Source organism: Rhinichthys klamathensis, unplaced genomic scaffold, assembly GCF_029890125.1.
Source record: "Rhinichthys klamathensis goyatoka isolate OS25496 unplaced genomic scaffold, OSU_Roscu_1.1 h1tg000412l_1, whole genome shotgun sequence".
In the NCBI taxonomy this organism is placed as follows: domain Eukaryota; kingdom Metazoa; phylum Chordata; class Actinopteri; order Cypriniformes; family Leuciscidae; genus Rhinichthys; species Rhinichthys klamathensis.
In genome coordinates, this window is record NW_026606912.1 from 1,328,368 (window position 1) to 1,350,640 (window position 22,273).

At 37.2% G+C, this 22,273-nt stretch overlaps 1 protein-coding gene across 1 annotated transcript; it reads left to right on the plus strand.

Moving 5' to 3' along the window:
- Positions 1 to 7,199: 7,199 nt before the first annotated feature.
- vax1 (ventral anterior homeobox 1) lies at positions 7,200 to 15,164 on the plus strand. The gene is made up of 3 exons (XM_056235038.1): positions 7,200 to 9,146; positions 11,386 to 11,573; positions 13,980 to 15,164. Exons 1-3 carry the CDS (start codon positions 8,930 to 8,932, stop codon positions 14,526 to 14,528), a joined length of 954 nt encoding a protein of 317 aa, XP_056091013.1. The 5' UTR covers positions 7,200 to 8,929; the 3' UTR covers positions 14,529 to 15,164.
- The last annotated feature ends 7,109 nt before the right edge of the window (positions 15,165 to 22,273 follow it).

Below are 22,273 nucleotides of genomic sequence, written 5' to 3' on the forward strand. Positions count from 1 at the left end.
ATAATACCAAATTTTTTATCGCTTCCGCGTAGCTAGCCATGTGAACTGGAATTATTCCGACAACTATTTATCTGTACAGAGGTAAAGGGAAGGGAAGGAGGCCTTCACAGGGGAGAGACTAGTTGACACTTCAGGACTGCGTTGTCGTCGTATCCAGGCGCAGGTCCTTCATCAGATCCGGATACGGCCTGGATCCGGCTGACTGCGGTAAACCTCGGGATAAACAGAGAGACTAATATCAGCGTAGACGCCATCCTTCTTATGATGTAACATCAAGATTTATGGGAAGTGTTCCCGGTTCCGGCTGACCTAATCTATGCAGCCTAACATTGAATTATAGAAGTCTATAATGTGTTATGTGTATGCTAGGTCAAAGAGATGTGTTTTTTAGTCTAGATTTGAACTGACAGAGTGTGTCTGCTTCCCAGACAATGTTACGTCTAATTCTTGTCTTTCTTTAGAACAGGGTCTAAAAGTACAGTGTATGTCTACTCCACCTGCATTTTGACATGACTAAATTTCTTCCACTCGCCCTTCTCAAATACATAATATCAACATTAAGATATCTGACATAAAAAGTCGACAATAAGCATATTCAAATCTGATTATCAAATAGGCCTATTACAGTCTCTTCTCACACTGTGGAATGTCTGTTTTTGAGCAGTTGACATGAAATTTCATTGTCAAGTCCTGTGGTGTGATAGCCTACCACTGTCCTTCATATAAAACTATTGTCTATTAAACTTTTTGTCTGATTGTTTTATAATTATTCTACATTTCATGACTCCTTCAGAGATTACATGGAATATCAGTGCGTCTAAAATTACAAAACAATTATTTGTCATCTACACATAATAGCCTACATGTTTTCTACTACAATGTCAGATTAGATATATGATCCTGTTATTTTGGTGTCAATTTACATATAGGCCTATTTATTACCATAAAAACACAGATTTTAACCTATTCATAATCATCCAACAAAATGTTGAGAAAGTTTTCTCTACAAATGCCTCATTGCATGACCACTGGTCTGTAGGCAGTGGCCACAGTTACACACACAGTTACAAAACATTGGTTTGTATAAGGACATCATTGACTTCCATTCATTTTATGAGGTTAATGGTTATTTCTGTCTTAACCCTTACAGAACCACGTCATACGATTTTCCCGATTTATAAACATTTAGGCTAAACTAGTGAGGATACATTAATTGTCCTCACAAGGTGTGGTTTTTAATGATATATAATTAAAGTATATTAATTGGCCCTCACAAGTAGGTCTATACCCATACCTGTACATAGGCTTACTGTGTAAACCGACAATTTATTTTTATTTATTAATCTCAATATGTATTGACTAAAACAATGGTTTGTTGGCTCTTTTTTTGCGCGAGCGTTTCGTAAACCTTTTTAAATTTAGGTGAAAGTCTAACGGCTAATAGACTGACAGGCTCCAATTTTGTGTTCACTCAGTTTTAAGTGAACTGTATCTTTTTTACTGGGCGAAAAGATGGAAATGTTCAAAATATTTTTGTAGCCAAGACTTTAAGGAATGTGATAATACAATAAATATTTTCTTTAAGTGATAATAAAAGAAAAATACTTACAACTAAGAAATAGTCACCCGTGGAAAAAGTGTCAGCTAGCCTCCCTCAAGTCAAGCCAGGTCAGTCGTCGTCACTAGCATGTGTGACGTCGTTAAACCACCAGAAGATGGCGTCAGTCGCTAAACCATAGGAGACTGTGAGGAAGCGTCGCTTGCCCCACACACTTTGGAAACACAGTGGCTAATGTGATGATGGTCTGTTTCTGTTTTACACGGCTTTGTAAACCAGTTTTATCATATATGTTTTCCTCTTCTGGCTACATTTGATTCTAGACCTTTTTCAGGCCTATCCAGTCAGTTGCTCAATTAACCAATCTCTGGGGGAAAATGGCCGGACGCTACACATGGTATGTGTTCCCAGTTTTTCCTCACGTGCATAGCTAAAATAAATATTAGAAAACACCTGAGATAAGTGTATGTGAAGTAAATGTGTTTTGACCAGACTTTGCATTTGACGTTAGCGGTTTGAATACATTTTTTTGCACTGACATTCATAGCCTACAAATCCCCTCCTCCCCAAATGCCGCCCACACCTGCAAATTATCTGTCCATTATATTCCACAACGTGCCGCATTAATTTACACTCGGACTCATAGCTCTGTTGTAACAGATTGAAGTCTTTAGCATGCTCCTATAAGTAGAGCTTTGTGGATGAAATCCTGAAACCAAGCTAAAGTGGGACACTGGAGGGGGAAGGGAAATCTTTATCCTAAAAAGCCTAAATTCTGCATGACATTTTATAACTGCACATTGTTCCACTGGGAACATAATATTTCTGCTATTTGTCAGGATATGTCTTTTAAATCTATTATTTTAGTTAAAAGATGATGCATTTATCAGTGCAAACATCATGGTTGATTTTCTTTGTGTGAGAGAAAAGAAAATAATTAAATGTGTGTAATTATGTTTACAGTTTCTTTTAAATGATTAAATTGTTTTTCTTTCATATTTTTTCTAAGACTGCTTAGCTTTGGTGTGCTTTTTGAATTCTTTATAAACTTTTAATAACTTTTTAATTTTACAGGACGCGTTTGCCTTTGTTAAAGCTTCCATTGAACATAAAGGAAAACCAAAAACATGAACAAATTCCGCATCTCTTCGCAGCCCAGCTCATTTAATTGAAATAGGAGTGATTGTCTGAGATTATGTCTCAAAGATGAGAGTGATGGCTATAAACACCCCTCCTTTTCCACCTGTAATGGCTCTGAAACCCCACATCAGACTTTAACAAAATGTGCTCTGATGAGAAACCTTAGCCTGTGTACTTAAACATACACACACACACACACGCGCGCGCGCACGCACGTAAACAATCCTACTTAAACACACACGGACTCCAGGTCAGACAGGTTTCTGCTGGTATTATGTGGTTTATTATGATTTGAAGATGGTCCCTAGCACTGTTTTGAACAGGAAAACAGAGGCTGAGAGATGGTATTGATTTGTTAAATCTGAACGAGAGGCTTTACTCTAGGTAACATGATGGAAGAGAAAGAGAAGAAAACATTGACCACATGCTCTCCAGAACAATTATCTGAAAATCACTTGTTTAAAAACAGTCAGGTCTTTTTCTAATCCTTGCGAATAAAAAAAAACCTCTGATGATTTTGAGCCGTTACATGTAAGAATATCTGACCTGCCTGAATACCAGACTTCAAATAATTATTTAGTTGATTGTCAGCCACTATAGCATATTTTATTAAATATGTTATTTTTGTAGCATATACTATTCTGTTGAGGTGAGCCAGATATTGTATGCTGTTTAATATAATTTATATAAATATTTACAATTTTATAATCAATCAATCAATACTGGTGAATTAAATGTGAGTGAATGTTGATTTTATTATGTATTATCCCTGCTCTTCTGATTATGCTGCATGCACAGATACAAACAAACACCTCTATTCATTTCATTTATTTTAATTCGCTTTCAATGCATTATGTCTTTTTGTGAGAAAAACAAAACAAAAAACTGTTTTATGTGCTCATAAATCATGCAGCAATGCCGTATAATTACGCCGTGGATTTATTAGACATTGCATTATGCCTCTTGGTGTTGAGTTTAAGAGCAGGCCGTGTTTGCATGTCATGTGAGGGTTGAAACTCTTGAACTTTCTTACTTAGACTAGACAGATGCTGCTGCCTATTTCATCCCCCCAACACAAACAACAATCCACCTTTGTGCAAGAGGATGAGCTTTTCAAAATATCATTTCAGATCAACCCCTCTCTGATAGTAGCGTGGTATGTTTTGAAACCGTTCCCAGGTTTTGGCGCTACTTGCCTCCATGCACATTTGACATGTTGTTGATGGCAGAAAGAGGTACGGGGAACATTAGCAGAATAAAGGTGCTAGCGATACAGAAGAGAGCCTGCTTAGCTCTACTAATGAGCTATTAAGAGCAAGATAGGGCTCAAGTCTCTCCCCCCTCAGCCTCTTTTACAGCCAAAACACACTTTGTCTATGGGTGTATCAGCCGTAGAAGAACACACTGGCGTTAGTTGGAAGTGGCAGGTGGAATCTGTTATTGATGTATGTTTTACCCTATTACAGTAATATTTTAAGGTTTATTTATTGCTGAAACAGGGGAATACATTTAGTTTATTATGAATAGTACCTATACTTTTGTGCCTTTATTTTTATTTTAGCACATGCATTTAACAAGAGCAAGTACAATGGCAAGTACATAGTCATAGATTTGTGATGTAGTTTTACAAACTAATTAGTAATTAGAGAAGCATATCACTACCATATCAGTTTAACGGCCAATATTAGAGATTTTTTTCATTTTATTGATATTGATATTTAGTTGTGCATGCTTATTTTAATGCTCTCTTAAAGTAAAAAATGTTTAACACTGATGATTTAATAACACTGTTAAATGCCATATATATACAGTATACTTTGTGTACTGTATATATTAAATGATGATGCCTAAATTCACTTGCAGCATTTAAAATGAGTTTATATATATATATATATATATATAATTCTGAAATTTTATGAATGTTGAATTAAAGGAGTCTGAATAGTTCTAGATATTCATAACGTCACCCACAGAGACATTTTATGAAACATGTATTCTATATTTAAAATGAAAGTAGTGATCATAGTTCTGGCTTTTTTCCATCCTTCTTATGCAAGCCTGTTTTGTTTCTCCATAATCCACAGGAGGTTTGTAAAATCTTGAAGTTCTGATAGCTGTGTAACCCAAATGCTGCATTGCCTAGACTCAAAGGACCTGCTCAAAATGTGTTTTCCCATCTTCAGGTATTGTCATGGCATGCCTTGTTTCTTATTTATCTATTGATATGTCTCACCATCTGTCTTTTTGTCTCTATCTATGTTTATCCGCCCATCTCCCCTTTGTCCCTCTTCTCTTTTGACGCTGAAGTGTTTTGTTGTCTCTAAATAAATGAGGTAGGTGAGTTTTGCCATTCTGACACTCTGGGCTTTACTTACCATCTGATGGGAGGCTTTACCAGCAGTGACACAATGGAGACAAACAGAGGAAGAGGAAAAGGCACTCATATTGTCCTAGGATCCTCACAGCTACTTCATTAAGGAAATATCTGAATAACCTTCACACAGAAATGTAAAATAAAAAAAACATGATGAAAGCCCAAAAATGTCACATCGAAAATATTAGCATTTCACAATGTTATGACTGCTTTTGTTAATGACAGAAATGTCTAACCTGAAGGTCAGGACTTTAATTCCAACACAAATCATTAAATTGTTGCATCTAGTGAGGCATTTGGGTATACTTCAGATAATGCTTCCCTTATACCACATACTTTAAATAAATACTTATAATTTATAACTATCAAAAGGTTTTTTAGTAATTTGCATGACTACAGGGTCAAACATTTTCTGACATGTTGCTAGGTGGACTGTGCACATGCTCAGGACATGTAATAACTGATGGCTCTTTACTAGGTTTGAGTCCAATCCCATTCTCCTTCTCAGCAGTACACTTTACTTTGCTATAAGCCTTTGTCATTGTCTGCCCAGCAGCTAGTTATTGGACCAGCATAGAAGTTATGTTGTTCAGCCATGTTGGAAACTTGTATATAAGGGATTCTTGGTTAAGCAAGTTAAAAAGCCTGCACTGTCAAAAAAAAAAAAGTGTTAGATACCTTGTTGCACATGCTATTGCTTGTCAATGGGGCAGTGCCCTCAAAGGTACACCTTTGTGCATTATCTACCCCTAACGTATACATGCTAGTACTTTAAAGGGTTAGTTCACCCAAAAATGAAAATTCTGTCATTAATTACTCACCCTTATGTCGTTCATCTTCAGAACACAAATGAAGATCTTTTTAAGGAAATCTGAGAGATTTCAGTCTCTCCATTGACAGTCTACGCAACTACCACTTTGAGGATTCAAAAAGCTCATAAAGAGATCGTAAAACTAATCCACGTGAATTGAGTGGTTAATTCCAAATTTTCTGAAGAGACACGATCGCCTTATATGATGAACAGATTGAATTCAGGCTTTTATTCACATATAAACATTCATCAACACACAGTTGTGGAAAACTGAAACTCAAACCTGTTCACTTGACATGCGAGAATATGGTTCTTTCTCATGACTAAAAAGAGAGCGAGAGAAATGATCCTTCTCATCATAAAACATTCTAGGCTTAAAGGAGATACTGTATACCCACCCAGTTTAGATGGAAAGGATCTCAAGCTGACTAGCTGAAGACTTTACAGTAGCTACGCCACTTAATAGACACAATACTTCCTTGAAAATAAATTTCAGCACAGCGCTACAAAAATCCAAATGAAATGACCCTTAACAATATAATGCTTTACAATGAACTCCATTAGAGAGCTACATATTTATATACATATAGAGCTACAATTTATCTGTTGAGTATAAATACGCTATCTCCACAGCACTTTTACAATTCAAATCCCTCAGTACTCGCCATCTCCAAAAGGCCAAGCCAATGTTGATTCTTGTTTTATTACGAGCTCTGTCACGTTCTCTGTTTGCCAGCAAACTCTCATCTGTTCGGGGTCTTTTTAAAACGGGAGATTCTCCGGAGGTTTGAGATTTCTCCATGTCAACTTTTCTCACTCGTTGTGACAGCTAACCTATGCCTCTCCCACATCATACATGTGTCAAAGTAGCTGGAGCAACTTTTCTCTATTTACGGATATAATGAAACACGCACGGGTGAGTGATGTACAGTTTGTACGCAATTTCCTGTGAAAACCATCCTGCCCAGTCTAAAATATAAACCCTTATAATAGGCTTACCAAAGTGAATCATGGTAAGGCAAAAAGACATTTTGGAAGAAGGATGCATGATCTATTATTTCATTATTTAAATGTTGTTAATTTTGAACCAGAAAAAATCATAATATGTTAAGGGTTGGTATTCTTAACTTAAGGGAACATATTTGTTCCTTAAGACTTGAGGATACATATTAGTATCTTAAGGGTTGATATCCATAACTTAAGGCTTTATATCTTACGGGTTGATATTCGTACCTTAAATAACACATTAGTATTTTATGAGGTCATTTTATTAACCTGCATCCCAAACTTTAAATTTGTTGTTCTTTTCAACAGGTATTACACAGTACCGACAGTTTTAAAAAGCAACAGATATTTGAAGATGCCTCTGTACCTAGACAGTTTCGTGTCCTACAGTCTCCGTGCAGGACATCTTCATCTTTTGTTGACCTGGAACGTCTCGGACCACAGCTGGTACGCGTCCCACCAAACTCTTTTTCCCAAGCTCGGCGTAGAATTGCCCCTCTGCCCCTGCGGCCCCTTTTCGTAGCCTCCTCTTACCTTTTCTTTAAACAATCCCTCCCTCTCATCTTTTCTTTAAACAACCTTTCCCTCTCTCCAACAGGCTGCCCCACACACTCGCTAAATGAAGTTAGTCCAGCACCCCCCTCCCCATCCTCTTCTGCTCCCTACCAGACACACTCACAGAATTGTTTGTTAATAGTCCAATTAGATAATTGCCATCTTTCACTCCTTTTGCTCTCCGTTTCCCATAAAGGACTGAATGGCTTCGGGAGGGGGGGAGTTCAGCATGAAGAGGGCCTCTGGCCCTGCAAGGTGACAAGAAGGGTCCGAGCCTGTTCCATGCTCACAACCATTGGCTTGAATTGAATCATTGTAGCCTAATCAATGGTCTTATTGGATTACAGACCACTGCTGTTCCCCCAGATATTGTTGCTTTGACAATGAAAATAGGCGAGACTGAGTGGGTGGGTGTGTAGTGGTGTGGAAGGAGTGGGAGAGGGGAGGAGGAGGGGGCCGCTTTGGATTTTAGCGTTGGTATCTCGGACAGGTTGAGTTTTTTAGCGGTGCTTCAGCAGGTTTCTTTCAGGGTAAGGGGGCTGAGTGATCGTAGTATTCGGTTGGGGTTTGTATTTGAGGTGCTGGATAACTCTGGGCGGTTGTTGCACACTGTCCTCGGCTTGACAGAGTTCCCTTGTGTTCATCTCCTTTCTTTTGTGAATCCGTGTTCATTACCACTACAGATTCCGAGCGAAGTGGATTCCATTTTTTTCGTATTTCAGGTCTCTCCGCCTCCCTCGTTCTTTCTCTCTCTCTCTTTGCTCTCTACCGATCTTTCCCTCTCTCTCTTTTCGCTCTTTGCTTGTATTAGCTCCGAGGGTGCAGTGTGTGGTATCGGGCCGTTATCCGGGGGAAATTCACAGCCTGCACGTAAAGTTAGCCCGACCGAACTACAGCCTGAGAGCAGAGGAACGGCCAGTGCCGGGGCATCGAGGAATGAAGTGGAACTTTTCTGGTGGTCCTTTGGCTCCGTAATTGTGCGTGGTGGCGATTTCGAGGCAAATCATCTCCCTTGATCCTGTGTGAACGAGGGCGGAGAGGGGGGTCGGAGTGAGTGGACCCCTCTATCAGGACAATGTGTATTTCCCAAACAGTTTAGAGTATTCATGAGGTTACGCAAATGTGGAGGCAGCAAAATTACCGTAATCAATTGAAGCGGCGAGCATGCGTCCGTCCACAGCTCTGATTACCCGGAGATCAGCCTGATGTGAATGTTACAAGGAGAGGAGCTGTTAAATTGCTGTTGAATTTGGGTGAGAAGTCTATGATCATTGGGCAAGTGAGTCTGCACAGAGATAATAGGGCAGATCAGTGGACTGGGCAAGTGCTGGTGGCACATTAGCTATCTGACTCCAACTCCAAGCTGCTGTTTTACAGAAAGACCAAACCTATATTACCCAGAATAAGCAGTCTGTGTCCAAACCCGTGCAGTTATTTCTTCCCAACAAGGAGAAAAAGGAGAAATCTTTGCAGAGGATAAGCGACTATGGATGTCCGCTACAGCCAAGACTCGGAGTCCGGAATGCTGCTGAAGAATGGACTAAAAGAGGGGAAAGAGGGAAAGGATTCTCAGGGGAACATTTCAAAAACATTCCTGAAGGACCAGCAGGAGTCCTTCTCTCCATCCGGACCAGTGGAAAACTGCGAAAAGAGCCGGACGAGCTCAGGAGATCCTGACTACTGCCGAAGGATTCTTGTTCGAGGTAAGTTTAAAAACACTCCTTTGGAGCTTTCAGTACATTCTGCACTCCAGAGAAAAAAAAAAAAAAAGAAATCGACTTAACTTTTAATTTGGCTTTTATTGCTAGTTCTTCTGTGTCGCTGGTTTTGTTTTCTTCCATGAGTGAGTGTGTATAGATTTGAGCGTTCACAAGTGTAAATTGATGTATGCTGAATTGAGAACAGGGAAAAATGTGTTCTGTATTATAGAAAAAGAATTATGATTGTTATTTTATCAGCTGTTATAGTGTGTCTCATAGCTTAATGATCCAATTTTTCCGTTGCCTTTTAGTTGCAAATATTTGCAAATGCTATTTAGCATTTCAACTGTGTATTACCATTATAGACATAAACACTAAAATTAATAGATTAATTATCAAAGCTGGAAAATACTTTAGATCTGGTATTATATATTATATATATTGACAAAGCTTTATTTGTTTAAAGTACATTTTCTGTGATTGTGAGGTTTAAGGATAAATTTTGTTATTTTTGTACATAAGGGATAATTTAACTTTTTATTTACACAACTGATTAAGTTGATTATAATTTTTAGATGGTCTTATGATCTCTGCTTTTTTATATTTATGAGCTTCAATGCTTTTTGTCCTTCATTGGAAAAATTACTAAGGTATCGGAATGGAGATCTGAATATCAGAATTTTTTTTCTTTTTTTTCTTTCAGAAACAATGTAATTGAGATTGTGGAGCATGCACAACAATTTATTTGTAAATTGAAAATGTTTCACATTAAGTTTTCAGAAAAGCTATTATAATGTTTTCATATAATGGCTAAAAACTGTTTGTCGATTTGTGTCAAATTACTAACATAGTTGTGAAGCCCCTCCTGCTACTGTCAGCTGATTGTAAAATTCTGGAGAGCAATCAGCTCCATTAATTTATTTAGGTTGTGAAGCTAAATCTAGGTCAGTCTCAGAGGCCTGTTGAAATATGAGGAAATTAACCTTATGAAATTATTGTGTCATTTCTTCAGTCACAATTCAGCAGCCAATACAATAATTCAGTATCTGGATTTGAATAATTTTGTAGACCAGTGTGTGTGTGTGTGTGTGTGTGTGTGTGTGTGTGTGTGTGTGTGTGTGTGTGTGTGTGTTTTTAATGATTTTGAAGTTGTCACAAAGCTTAACTTATTTTAAAAAGAATGTATTTATTGATAAAAAAAAGTGATAAGCATACTGGTGCACGGTTCTCCTACATTAATAACAAAGGGGATTCAAAGGGAAAAATAATTTTTTTAAAATATTTTAAATATAAAAAAACAGCTAACGTGTTTGGTGTATGTTTTTAAATATTTAGTTTTTTTAGTTTTCAAATCACACATTTCTCTTCCTCCTTTCATTTACTTTGTTAATTTTATTACGAAAAGTTATTAGTAATCATTTAATCTGTCCTGAGATAAAAATTTGAAATATTTATAACTAAAATGTGAAAGACAGAAAAATCGAAAATTGTTATGCTGTTTGATTTGATAGATTTTCGTGTATTTGTGATTTATGCAACTTATTAGCTTTTCATTTTACACAACACTATTTTCATACATAATAAGTTGTTAGTATTTAAAAGCACAGACCATTTTTTTATTAATAAAATAATAAGTACTAGTCAGCATTTGTTTGGCATTTATATGCCACGACATGCCTACAAAAACATGACGGTCTTTGGGGAAAAAAGGTTTTCTTGATTAAAACACCAAGTTTTGTACAGTTTAATCTGTTTTGCATTACTATATTAATTTCTCAAAAAAGTTACACTTTTAGCATGTTTTTATTATATAATGATTTCTGCTAATTGTATGTACAAATATTTCATTGATAATTTGGTAACACTTTACAATAAGGTTTTATTTGTTAACATTAGTTAACTACATTAGTTAACATGAACTAACAATGAACAATACTTCTACAGCATTTATTGATCGTAGATGTTTATTTCAACATTTGATACATTTTTAAAATCAAAAGTTGTTTTTGTTAACCTTAGTTAATGCACTGTGATCTAACATGAACAAACAATGAACGACTCTATTTTTATTAACTAACATTAACAAAGATTAATAAATGTTGTTAGGAATATATATTGCTCACTGTTAGTTCATGTTATTTAATACATTAACTAATGTTAACAAATGAGACCTTATTGTAAAGTGTTATCTTATAGCAGGTATACTGTAATTTACTGAAAACATTTTCCCCTTGACATTTAGATGCCAAAGGTTCGATTCGAGAGATTATTCTCCCCAAGGGTTTGGATCTAGACCGACCAAAGCGTACTAGGACCTCGTTCACAGCAGAACAGCTGTACAGACTGGAGATGGAGTTTCAGCGGTGCCAGTATGTTGTGGGACGAGAACGAACCGAACTTGCCCGACAACTTAACCTGTCTGAAACTCAGGTACACACTCAAATACACATATCGATACACACAAATACAATTACAAATACACAAACCAATCAATTATAAAGACCACTGAAAAACAAGACAAACTCAAAAATAATCACAAGTGTGTATCACACACATTCAGCTCTCCCAAAAATATTTATCCTTGTGACACGTCTGACGCATTTGATGTGTAAAAATGCATTTTTGATTCTCTGTACCATCTTAAAATACATCTGGTAACAATGTTCTTACTATATGATTTGATCTTTATTTTATTTGCATTTTGATCATCCTGTGGCATCCCTTCAGAGCACCTAAAACATCAATGGTCCGATCGCATGTTCCTGACATTTTCCTGGATAATTCCCTTTTGCAATAGTTTGATGGTTTGTTAGTGGCATACAGGGCCGCTTTTCAAAAATAAGCCCAGCGATGCATTTGCAGCACATGCTTTGCGCAGGGGTCAGTAAGAGGTCACAAGCTTGAGATTACATGACTGAACTGTACATGCACTCTCTCTCTCTCTCCCTGCTTCTCTGGCCTTTTTTATCCCCTCTCTCTCTCTCTCTCTCTCTCTCTCTCTCTCTCTCTCTCTCTCTCTCTCTCTCTCTCTCTCTCTCTCTCTCTCTCTCTCTCTCTCTCTCTCTCTCCCCCTCTCTCTCTCTCTCTCTCTCTCTCTCTCTCTCTGCGTGTCTCCCTGGATAATCTGCAGTGCGGGGAAACTCTGACTTCAGTAGTAAGGCTAATTTTGGAGGCCACGTTTTTTATTTTTTTATTCATCAGTGAACATGTTCATTATACCACATGCTTGCATGACCAAGTACTACATTTATTAAGGAAAAATGTCAAAATGGCTCACAAATTTTCTCAATTATTCAATCATATGTTGTTACTATTGATCGGGCCTCCCCTAATTAAACTCCTTGAACACCTGCAAACCGCCAAAGCTGTCTCAATGTTCCTAATTCTGTTGGCCATTTGAACTGTGTCACATTCTATCACATTCATCACCCACTAACGACTTTAAAATTTTTCTGCTCTCCTGTGGGGCGAAATTACGACATTTGAAGCCCCGAGGCAGATCGGTGCTGCTAACACAGGGAGCACAATTAGCGTTAGCTTCACTAATGCCCTCTCTAATGCCCCGTGCTGCAGTGCAGTTCAAATCCATGCCTTGATTACATTAAAGCTTCCCGTGTCTCTTCTTGGCCGCCTGATGAGGACGGTGAAGTACTTCCTTAATGACGGCATCATGAAATTAACATTGTGTTCAAATGTTCTGTGGAAAGATCGAACAAGGAAAGTCATCCATTTGTGAAAGTGTTCCAGCAATGCATTTTTTATTTCTCAAAGACACAAACAAGAATGCGTCAAGAATGAGAGAGAAAATATTGTTTTTTTTTTAGAATTGCTGGTAATTCAATGTTTTCCTTGACCTTCCCGTTCATGTTATCAACAAAACATTGCGAGATTAAACAAATACAAATGACAAATGTACATGTTTAGAAATGTATAGACAATGGGTTTAATCTGATAACTCAATAATTAGCGTGTCATTACAACACTGATGGAACTGTTAAGGTATCTACTTATGTAACTAACAGCTTTGTTAAACTGAGCTGCATATTTGTTCTTTAATAATTTTGCACTAAACATTTAAATAGTAGCCTATGACCGCCATTGCGATGCCTTTAATGTGACAGTTAAAACTGCGTGACACAATTCTGAGATGTTAGTCATTCTTCATTGTTCTTATTTCTCTGAATCTATCGATCACTTGAAGTACAGTGAATATGAAGCGGACCTCCTTTTCTCTATAGAAAATAAATATATATTATGACTTTGTTTTGCTATTGGAGCTTGAGCTAAACATGTATTATCTGGAAATTGCCATTCCTCTTTCTTTGTAAACCTAAATGAAATGGATACAGTACAATTATGTGGTTCAAAACAGTATTGATCCATCCGTCCTTGCAAAAGGAGCTTGTGTTGTGCTGTTTTTCAAAAGAAAAGCACACATTTTTGTTCATTAAATAAGTTCATATCAACACTTACATTTACCTTTTTTAATTTCAAAATATGTTTCGCTTACACTATTCATTTTAACTTAAGCTTTACATGCACAGGAGTTTTTACTTTTTTACTGCTCCAAAAATGAATCAGATTTACCTTAGACATATATAATCTAATCACATTTTACCTTATTTAGTTTCTACAAATAGACTTCTATAAATCATGGTATGTAAAAAATCAAAGAATTGTTTTACTTTTTTAACTTTATATTTATTTATTTATTACATTTGTAACCAATTCTAAGTAGCATTATAGCGGTATTATGCAAGATCACACAATTTCCCTCATTATTTTGTTTGTCGTGTTCTATTTTAAGCTGTTTTCTCTCTTTCCATCCTTCGGCAGGTGAAGGTTTGGTTCCAGAATCGGCGCACTAAGCAGAAGAAGGATCAGGGGAAGGATTCAGAGCTGCGTTCCGTGGTCTCTGAGACAGCTGCCACATGCAGCGTCCTCCGTCTCCTGGAGCAGGGCCGGCTCCTCACTCCCCCTGGCCTGCCAGGGTTGCTGCCCCACTGCGGGAGCTCGTCACTAAGCTCAGCCCTGCGTGGGCCGTCTCTGGGCATCACCGCTAATGGAGGCTCCTCCAGCAGCAGTAGCAGCAGCGCGGCTAGCTCAGGCACAGCCGGGGGGAGCCCGCCGCTACCAGCGGTGACCAGTTCGGGGACAGTCACAGGGCTGCAGGGATCTCCGCCTGCCCACGGGCTGTTTAGCTTTCCTATGCCCTCTCTACTTGGGTCGGTCGCCTCACGCATCTCCTCCACCCCTCTCGGCATGGCCGGATCCCTCGCAGGGAACTTGCAGGAACTTTCTGCCCGCTACCTGAGCTCCTCCGCCTTTGAGCCCTACTCGCGGACCAATGGCAAAGAAGCGCTAGACAAGAAAGTTTTGGAATGATCACTAGGGGTTTCTTTTTGTCTTTGTTGTTGTTGTTGTTGTTTTGAAATTAGTTTGAGCTCTGATTATCTCTCTTTTTTTAATTAACTTTCGCCCCTTTTGTCCCATCAGTGCTGTTGTATTTTCAATCTTGCGTTTTTTTCCCTCATGTCATCAACCTGCACACTTGATTCCTCTCAGAACTGTAAAAAGGTGGACTCATACTTTTCAAAAACGAGGATTTTCAGAGCTTTTTGCACTAAATCAAAGTTTCTCCAAATTTGACACAAACGAGAGCTTGAGGAAGGAATGTAGCAAAAGATTATGGAGGGGAAGAGAGATAAAAATGCTTTCTGAGGCAATATTTTCGGGGCACTTTTTTTCCCGTACACCTTTTTTGGAGCTGGACAGTTGTATTCAGATTAAAAACTAATCTGAAAACTGCTGGGTATTAAATCAGCAGTTCAGAACATAGACCCCCTGATAAAAACTGAACTCATAGCAACATTGCTCATGTTTTCAGTTTGAAGAGCGATCTAAATGAGATTTTTACATAGTTGGTTTTGCCAAGTCTCAAATAATGAAATATATATATTATATCGGAATTCATTTCGAAAGGTTAGCATACAATACAGTCATACTGTGGCTTTATATACACAGTTCGCTTACAGAGGTTATGAATTTGCTGTACCAAGCTATTAGATCAGATGTCTATACCATTTTGTATTCGTTTGGTTAAAGATGTTCTGACTAAATCGAAGGAAAACGCTGTCAGACCGTTAAATAGTCCAATAGTCCTGTGTTGTTCTCTAAATGGTTTCTGTGAGGGTGCTCCCCAAAACGAGTTTTGAAGGCAGTCCCAGTTTGTGAGTTTGTATGTCTTAAATATGCAGTTTTTCTCCTCTGTGTGTGTGTGTGTGTGTGTGCTGGTACTAAAGTTGTAGTCCTGGTTTCCATGTGTAGGTGCTTGTTTAATTGAAAACCTTACGAGAAAATTTGAAATGTCATTGCCTGGGATTAAGCTCCTGAGTATCGACAAGACCCTTGCATTATCGGACTAGAGTCGATTTGCCGTGAGCAGCAACCCCTGTACCAATGCGGCAAAGTTTTCCAGAAGAATTCTACGCCCTTTCCATTATCAGACATGAAACGAGGCAGATCTCTGATGGACGAACAGGATACGATTACTGTAGTATAAAAGCAAGAAGATTGAATAACTAAAATTGTTATTTTATTGTAAATTATTCACGTCTGTAATAAATAGATCATTAGTATATCTGTAAATAATGAAAGAATGAATGTATGGGGGGGGGGGGGGGGGGGGGTTTGTTCTGACTGAACAGCCAATCAAAGCTCGGGGGGTGTTGTTGTTAAATATCTTGAAGTTTGTGAACCGTGGTATGAGTGTGGATATATATTATATATAACTAAAAAGTCAAAACAAAACAAATCTCTTCAGTCTTTCATTCCATCTTTCTTAGCTGTGTAAATTTTAAATGATGTGACGGTTTCTTCATGTGGCGTTCTCAGCATCAGTGCAAATCGTCCAAGGTCACTTAACACTGCCAGTTCTGTCACAGCGCTGGCTGACATTGTGTGCTGTGGGGATGTTTGAGAGACATACAGGAGTTCAGCCTTGCATGAATGAATTTGTCTGAACATCCTGGAATTGCTCTTAATATATTCTACCTGATTTCATTTGGACAGAAACATCTCCCAGAGTTACTCCTTGACTTGGTTTCAGACAAAGAAACAATCGTAGCAAACACAATAGGAGGACGTTTATGGGAAATCTACTGGTCCAACTGGGATATTACAGGAAGGAAATAATCAAAGTGTTCGATTTCAAAGGTTGGTTTGAACTATTAATCTGATTAAGACTTTAAATATGGATGATGAGTGAGACAGTGATTTTAAATGAGAAAAGTGAGATGAGGTGAATTTAATCATTTATTGAGTTGTGGGATGGAAGGTAGACCAGACACCTCTGTTTTTCAAAGAAGAAAAAAGAAAAATCTGTCCTTGTAATTGCATGAACATTATGATGTTGTTGCATTTTATAAAAGAGACAGAGACTATTGAAAAGATGTTAGCATACACAGGGTAGGGAGAGTGAATTTTTTATTTGTAAAATGTTTTTATGAATGTAAGCTTGAGCAAAGTCTGAAGGTTGTAGAATGGCAATGACTAGCCAAACGAAAGCAGAACTTCTCAGTGCAGATGAAGTTTTGCAACACTGAGTTCCTCAAGGGCAAAAAACCCCCACAATAAATCTGCATTTGAAAACCAGGATATTAGTTTTAAAAGTGATTCGTTAATTATAACATTTGATTTATTATTTTAAGTGTCACAACACATTTTTTTCGATGATGATTTCTGTAAGATATAATTGGCGTTCAACAGTATGCCGTTCACACTGAAAATCTTTCATTTAAAAAAAAAATAAATAAATGGTTAATATTTATTCAAAATAACTTAGAATTTTGTTTAATTTATATTATTTTTGTATTACTTTGTTTTGCTGGTTATACAATTTGAAAAGAAATAAGTTTGATATTTCTTTGATTACATGCCAGTTTTAGCTTTCAGGTTTGAACTATCACATGTTTGTGTGCGTGTTTATATGTGTGCACTGATTGGAGGCTTCTAACTAAAGGCCTTTGTCACTTTGCTACTCGGAGTGTTTTGCAGTCTTTGCCCTTCTGAGTCTTGGGAATCTTCCTAAAAGAAACACAACGGTCTTGGCCTCCTCTCCCCCTCGCTCTATTTCTCCTCCCTCACAGCCCAATTAGGCTGAAGGTTGAGCTGCATTGTGGTTGGGGGTGAGGGAACGGGTGGAGACGATGGGGGAGAGTGTGAAAGAGGGAAGGGGGGATTGTGTGAGACCACCAACACGTTCCCCGCGTCACATGACTAGCCCTTAAACACCGGCCTACGGTGGGAGGAAAGGCAGCATCCTGTGGGTGTTTTGTGCTCTTTGTGCATCCCTCACTTCCTCTTTTATTTGTGCATACATATGGTGATCAGAGCGTAAACGCACGCTGTGAAAGAACCTTGTACAAGAGTAGAGTGGACTCGTGACCCCGATGGTCCTGGAGAGCGTTAAATCCTGTCATGGCTTTCCCGGCCTTTCCCTGAAGTGTCATACATGCTGACAGGCTTTTCCAACTAAATGATCCAATAAACCAATCAGGGGATTTTAAAAAGCTGAGCAGCTACACGCTGGTACCTTTGGCACATAGACTTGCCTGGGCCCTTAAAGTTCAATATGCCTTATGCTGACTGGAAAGTAGTTTAGAAAATGCAAAAGAAAACACTTTCAGATACCTATCTGATAGCTGATGATGAGTAATTCACATTTTGAAGCATAACCAGAGGCAAATAATAGTTATAGATAATAATAAATGGTTTTGAGCTTTGAAACTGGTTTTACAAAAGTAAACCTTTGCTTGAATTGGATTTCATGAAAAATTTAAATTGACCCTATAGTTTTTAATGCAAATGTCTGGTCTTGTTTTGAATACCGGTACTTCATCAACACACTCGGCCTCTGAAACAAATTTCCAATTTGCTGACATCATTGAGTCCTCTTTTTTTTTCCAACCCACCACTTTTCACGATTCAATCAATTAAACACAAAATATTAAAATTGAAATAAAACTTTAACAATAAAATCAAGTTCCATCATCGAAGCATCCTTCTCGCTCAGAAATGCTTCCCATTTTATAAATAAAATGGGTTGTGAATGTAGTTTTGTGTTAATTTTAAGCAATCTAATCATTTACTGATTAACTGCCGACATAGAGATGCATGTGGCGGTTTATGACAGAAACCTGCTGACTATGTGGCACATCACTAAGCCTATTAGTACATAACTGACACAGCAGACGTCTCGAAACGATAATAATCAGCGATGCCAGTGATGGCCCCTGCTCTGGTAGATTAAATACAGATGTTGTCATCAAATCTCACAGGTTTCAAACAACAATTATGCAGGTGGTATAAACACCATTAATCGCCACATTAGAAGCAACAAGTATCTCATTGAGGCGTTTGAGAGCCAAATCGGTTTGGTTGGCCCGTGTGAGTGGCAATACACCAAAATAGCCCATTTCAGAATGTTTTCGCATTGTTGTGTAATATTTAATGCAATTAAAAATCACTTGTTTTTTTAACAATAGCACAATTGTCTACTAGCAGAGGATTTGTTTCCCACAGCGTTTTGATTCAATTTGCGTTTGCATGGAGCAAGGTCGCTTCAAACGAACAATAATAAATACATCAACAATCCAACCTCCCTCCACCTGAACCAAACCGCACCACAAAGCCTTGATGTTTTTTTTTTTTTTTGTGGACGGATTGTGAAACAGATGATGTATTTTAAGCGAGGGCACGGCTCCAGTGGGTGGGTACACTTCAGGGGCATTAATTTGCTATTTTTTGCATTCTGTCTGAAACATTTGGATTGACTCTCAAGAGACTTCACAAACGGCAGCATCACCACCGCAACACCCACCCACCTCCAAACTCTAGTGCTTTTCCCTGCCAACATGTTTCACACTGGAGAGTGTGTATGTGTGTATACTCATATCCATACAGTATGGGTGTGTTTGTGTGTGTGTGTGTGTGTGTAAGGGCAGAGGTTCAAATCTTCAAATCTCAAACATTAGATTTGAGTTTTGGACCTATTGTACTTGCTGCATGTAGAGAGAGACGAATTCAGTGGGAGAATGAAAATCAGATAAGTGTCTGAAGAGTGTGTTCAAACATCTAGTGTAGCTGTCAGTAAGGAGGAGTGATACGGTAATAATAGTTGAGTGGAAAGTTACACATGCAGATGAAGATCCAAATGGATTCCACAAAAGTAAAACTTTCCTTGAATTGACCCTCATGGACAAAAAAGGAAAATAAATGAAAATGGACCCTATTTTTAGTTTTCAATGCAAATTTTTGGTCTTATTTTGAATGACAGAAAAAAGTTTCATCAACACACACACAAGCGCTTTGTGTTTTTTATGGGGACTTTCCATAGACATAATGATTTTTATACTGTACAATCTGTTCGATTCCCTAACCCTAAACCTACCCATTACAGAGTTGTTTTTTTGCATTTTTACATTTTCAAAAAACATAATTTAGTCTGATTTATAAGCTGTTTTCCTCATGGGGACCAGAAAAAAAAATCGGATATTGCCATCTTTGTGGGGGCATTTTGTCCTCATAACGTAGGGTTTACCTGGACCACACACACACACACACACACACACACACCACATTCAAAACTTGCTTCGCCTGAAACAAATTTCCAAATGGATGAAATCATCAAGTCCTCTTATTTTTTCCCACTACCCTTGACAATTCAGTCAATTCACAAAATAAAAAAAAATAAACTAACAAAATTAACAATAAAGTCACATTTCTTTCCTCTGAACATCCTTTTTTGCTCAAAAATACATCACATTTCATTAGTAAAATGGGTAAAAAAAATTGTTTTGTGTTGATTATAAACAATCTGATCATTTCTTAGAATTCTTCTAAATATCTTCTTTTATGTCCCACAGAAGAAAGTCAAGCCAAGTCACCTTTATTTATATAGCGTTTTATATAATACAGATTAAAGCAGATTAAGCAGCTTTACAAATGATGCATTTCTGCTGTTATTCAGCTGAAGTCAGTTCAGTGTTGATTCAGTTCCTTTGTAAAGATCATCAATTATTAAATCAGTTCATTGCATGAATGAACAGATTTGGAACAACATGCATTCGGCAAACCCGAATAAGTTTTCAAAACACAGTTTAAGTAAACAGAAGTAGCAGATTTTTAATTTGTACTCATACATTTAAATTGCTCTTGACTTGAAATATTTGAGTAAGCTTCATATCTTTAACTTAAAATTATCATGTAAAGTCAATCTAAATATTTTTTCATATTTTTATCAGTTTTATAGCTAATTAAGTAAATGCTAATTTGTCAATTGGTAACACAACGCTTTGATAACCAAAGCATAGCATAGCAATTGCTGAATGAGTAAGGCAATATAATTAATTTACCATAACTGTTCTCAAACTACAATCCCCCCCCCCCCCCCCCCCCCCCCAATTTCTTTTCATTTTTCTAAATTAAAAGAAAAAATCTTTATTTATTAAAGATAATATCTAATTTGTTTAATTTAAGTTTAATTAATTTTATTGTAATTTACCCTACTCAAACCAATTCATTGTTTTAGCATTAGGGTTTACAGTGAGTAAATGTGTCACAAATTGGTTGCAATAATGAGAAAGGGATCTAAATGCAGCGGTTTTAACAAAGAGAACTCAGAAACAGACTAACTGAACATAGAGAAATGAGAGAAAACTGAGGCACAGAACTGAAACATAATACAAAACACATCCAAACGTAACACAAACTCTAAAAAATAAAAAATAACAAAATGTTCATTTTTGGAAGATTTTTACTTAGATTGCTTACAGAGCATCCGCAATGTTTTTATATTATTCAAAGTTTGAGCTTTAGGGATTAGAAATTTTTTCGGTTACACTTTATTTTAAGGTGTCTTTGTTACAGTGTAATTATATATTTAAGTACTGAGTAATAGTAATTAACAACATGTACTTTTACAACATGTAGGTTTAGGGTAGAATTAGGATTTGGTTGAGAGTTAGTTGATTATGCATAATTTACTGTTATTACTATGGTAAGTGCATGTAACATATGGACACTGTAAAATAAAGTGTTACTAAACTTTCTAACCAGATTTCTGGATTACAAAAGTATTGACCATAACTCTCTCATTATATTGCAAAGCTGCAAAAACGCAGAGCGCTATTAAAGCCTGTATAGAGCTCATTAAGGTCTTTAGTTGCTTTTAGGTGTTATTCTGTCTTAAGCACTTTCAAGTATAGTTTAAAACTGTGAAGCCTTAATGGAAAGACAGTGATAGAGTGATAGAAGCATTGGCAGCTGGATCTGTCCCTGAAAGTGACACTCGAGAGAAAGTCCATTCTTTGTGACTTATCCTTTTAAAGATACATATAAGATTCTTAAAAGAAAATCCCCCATTCTGAGAAACTTGTAACCTTGATAAACTGCTCCAGGTATGCTTTTATAGTTAGATTGATGCAGGCATGAGTGAGGTTTCAATATAGAAAGAATTGTAACCAGACAATGAGATCCAATGTGCTCAGAATAAAAGAGCTGGATGAAAAAGGACAAAGCTTTAAGGACGTCTCAAAATACTTGATTCATAAGGCTTTGTATTTTTGTACATCCGTCCAAATAGAATCGTTTTAACGTGATGTTGCGTGAGCATGCGTTTAAAATAAAATAGTCTTTAAAACAAAGTTGTTATGGTTACCTTTTTTTTTTAGTCTAATTGGATTTCATATTATCATGACTAGATGACCATTGGTTTTACTAGCCAGAAATTGTTTTAAGTGCTTCTAAAAAACTGATACAGCTTTTGATGAACAAGTATGACAAAAGCCTCATAATGGCACACGTGTCCCTTTCTTCCCACCAAGGCCGTGCACCTGTGAGTCACACTATGAGAGGCAGATATTTTATGAATAATCGGTGTAATTCTGTATTAGTGCATTCTCCACAAACTAATATGACCGTTCACTTTTTATTTGTTTTCTCCATAAACCTAATCAACCAGCTCTGAGATGAATCAAATTACACATTTTGATTCAAAGCGAAAAAATTATACATTAAGGGAATGGAGCACTGCAAATTATGATGTAATCGAATCAAAATGCTAAAATATG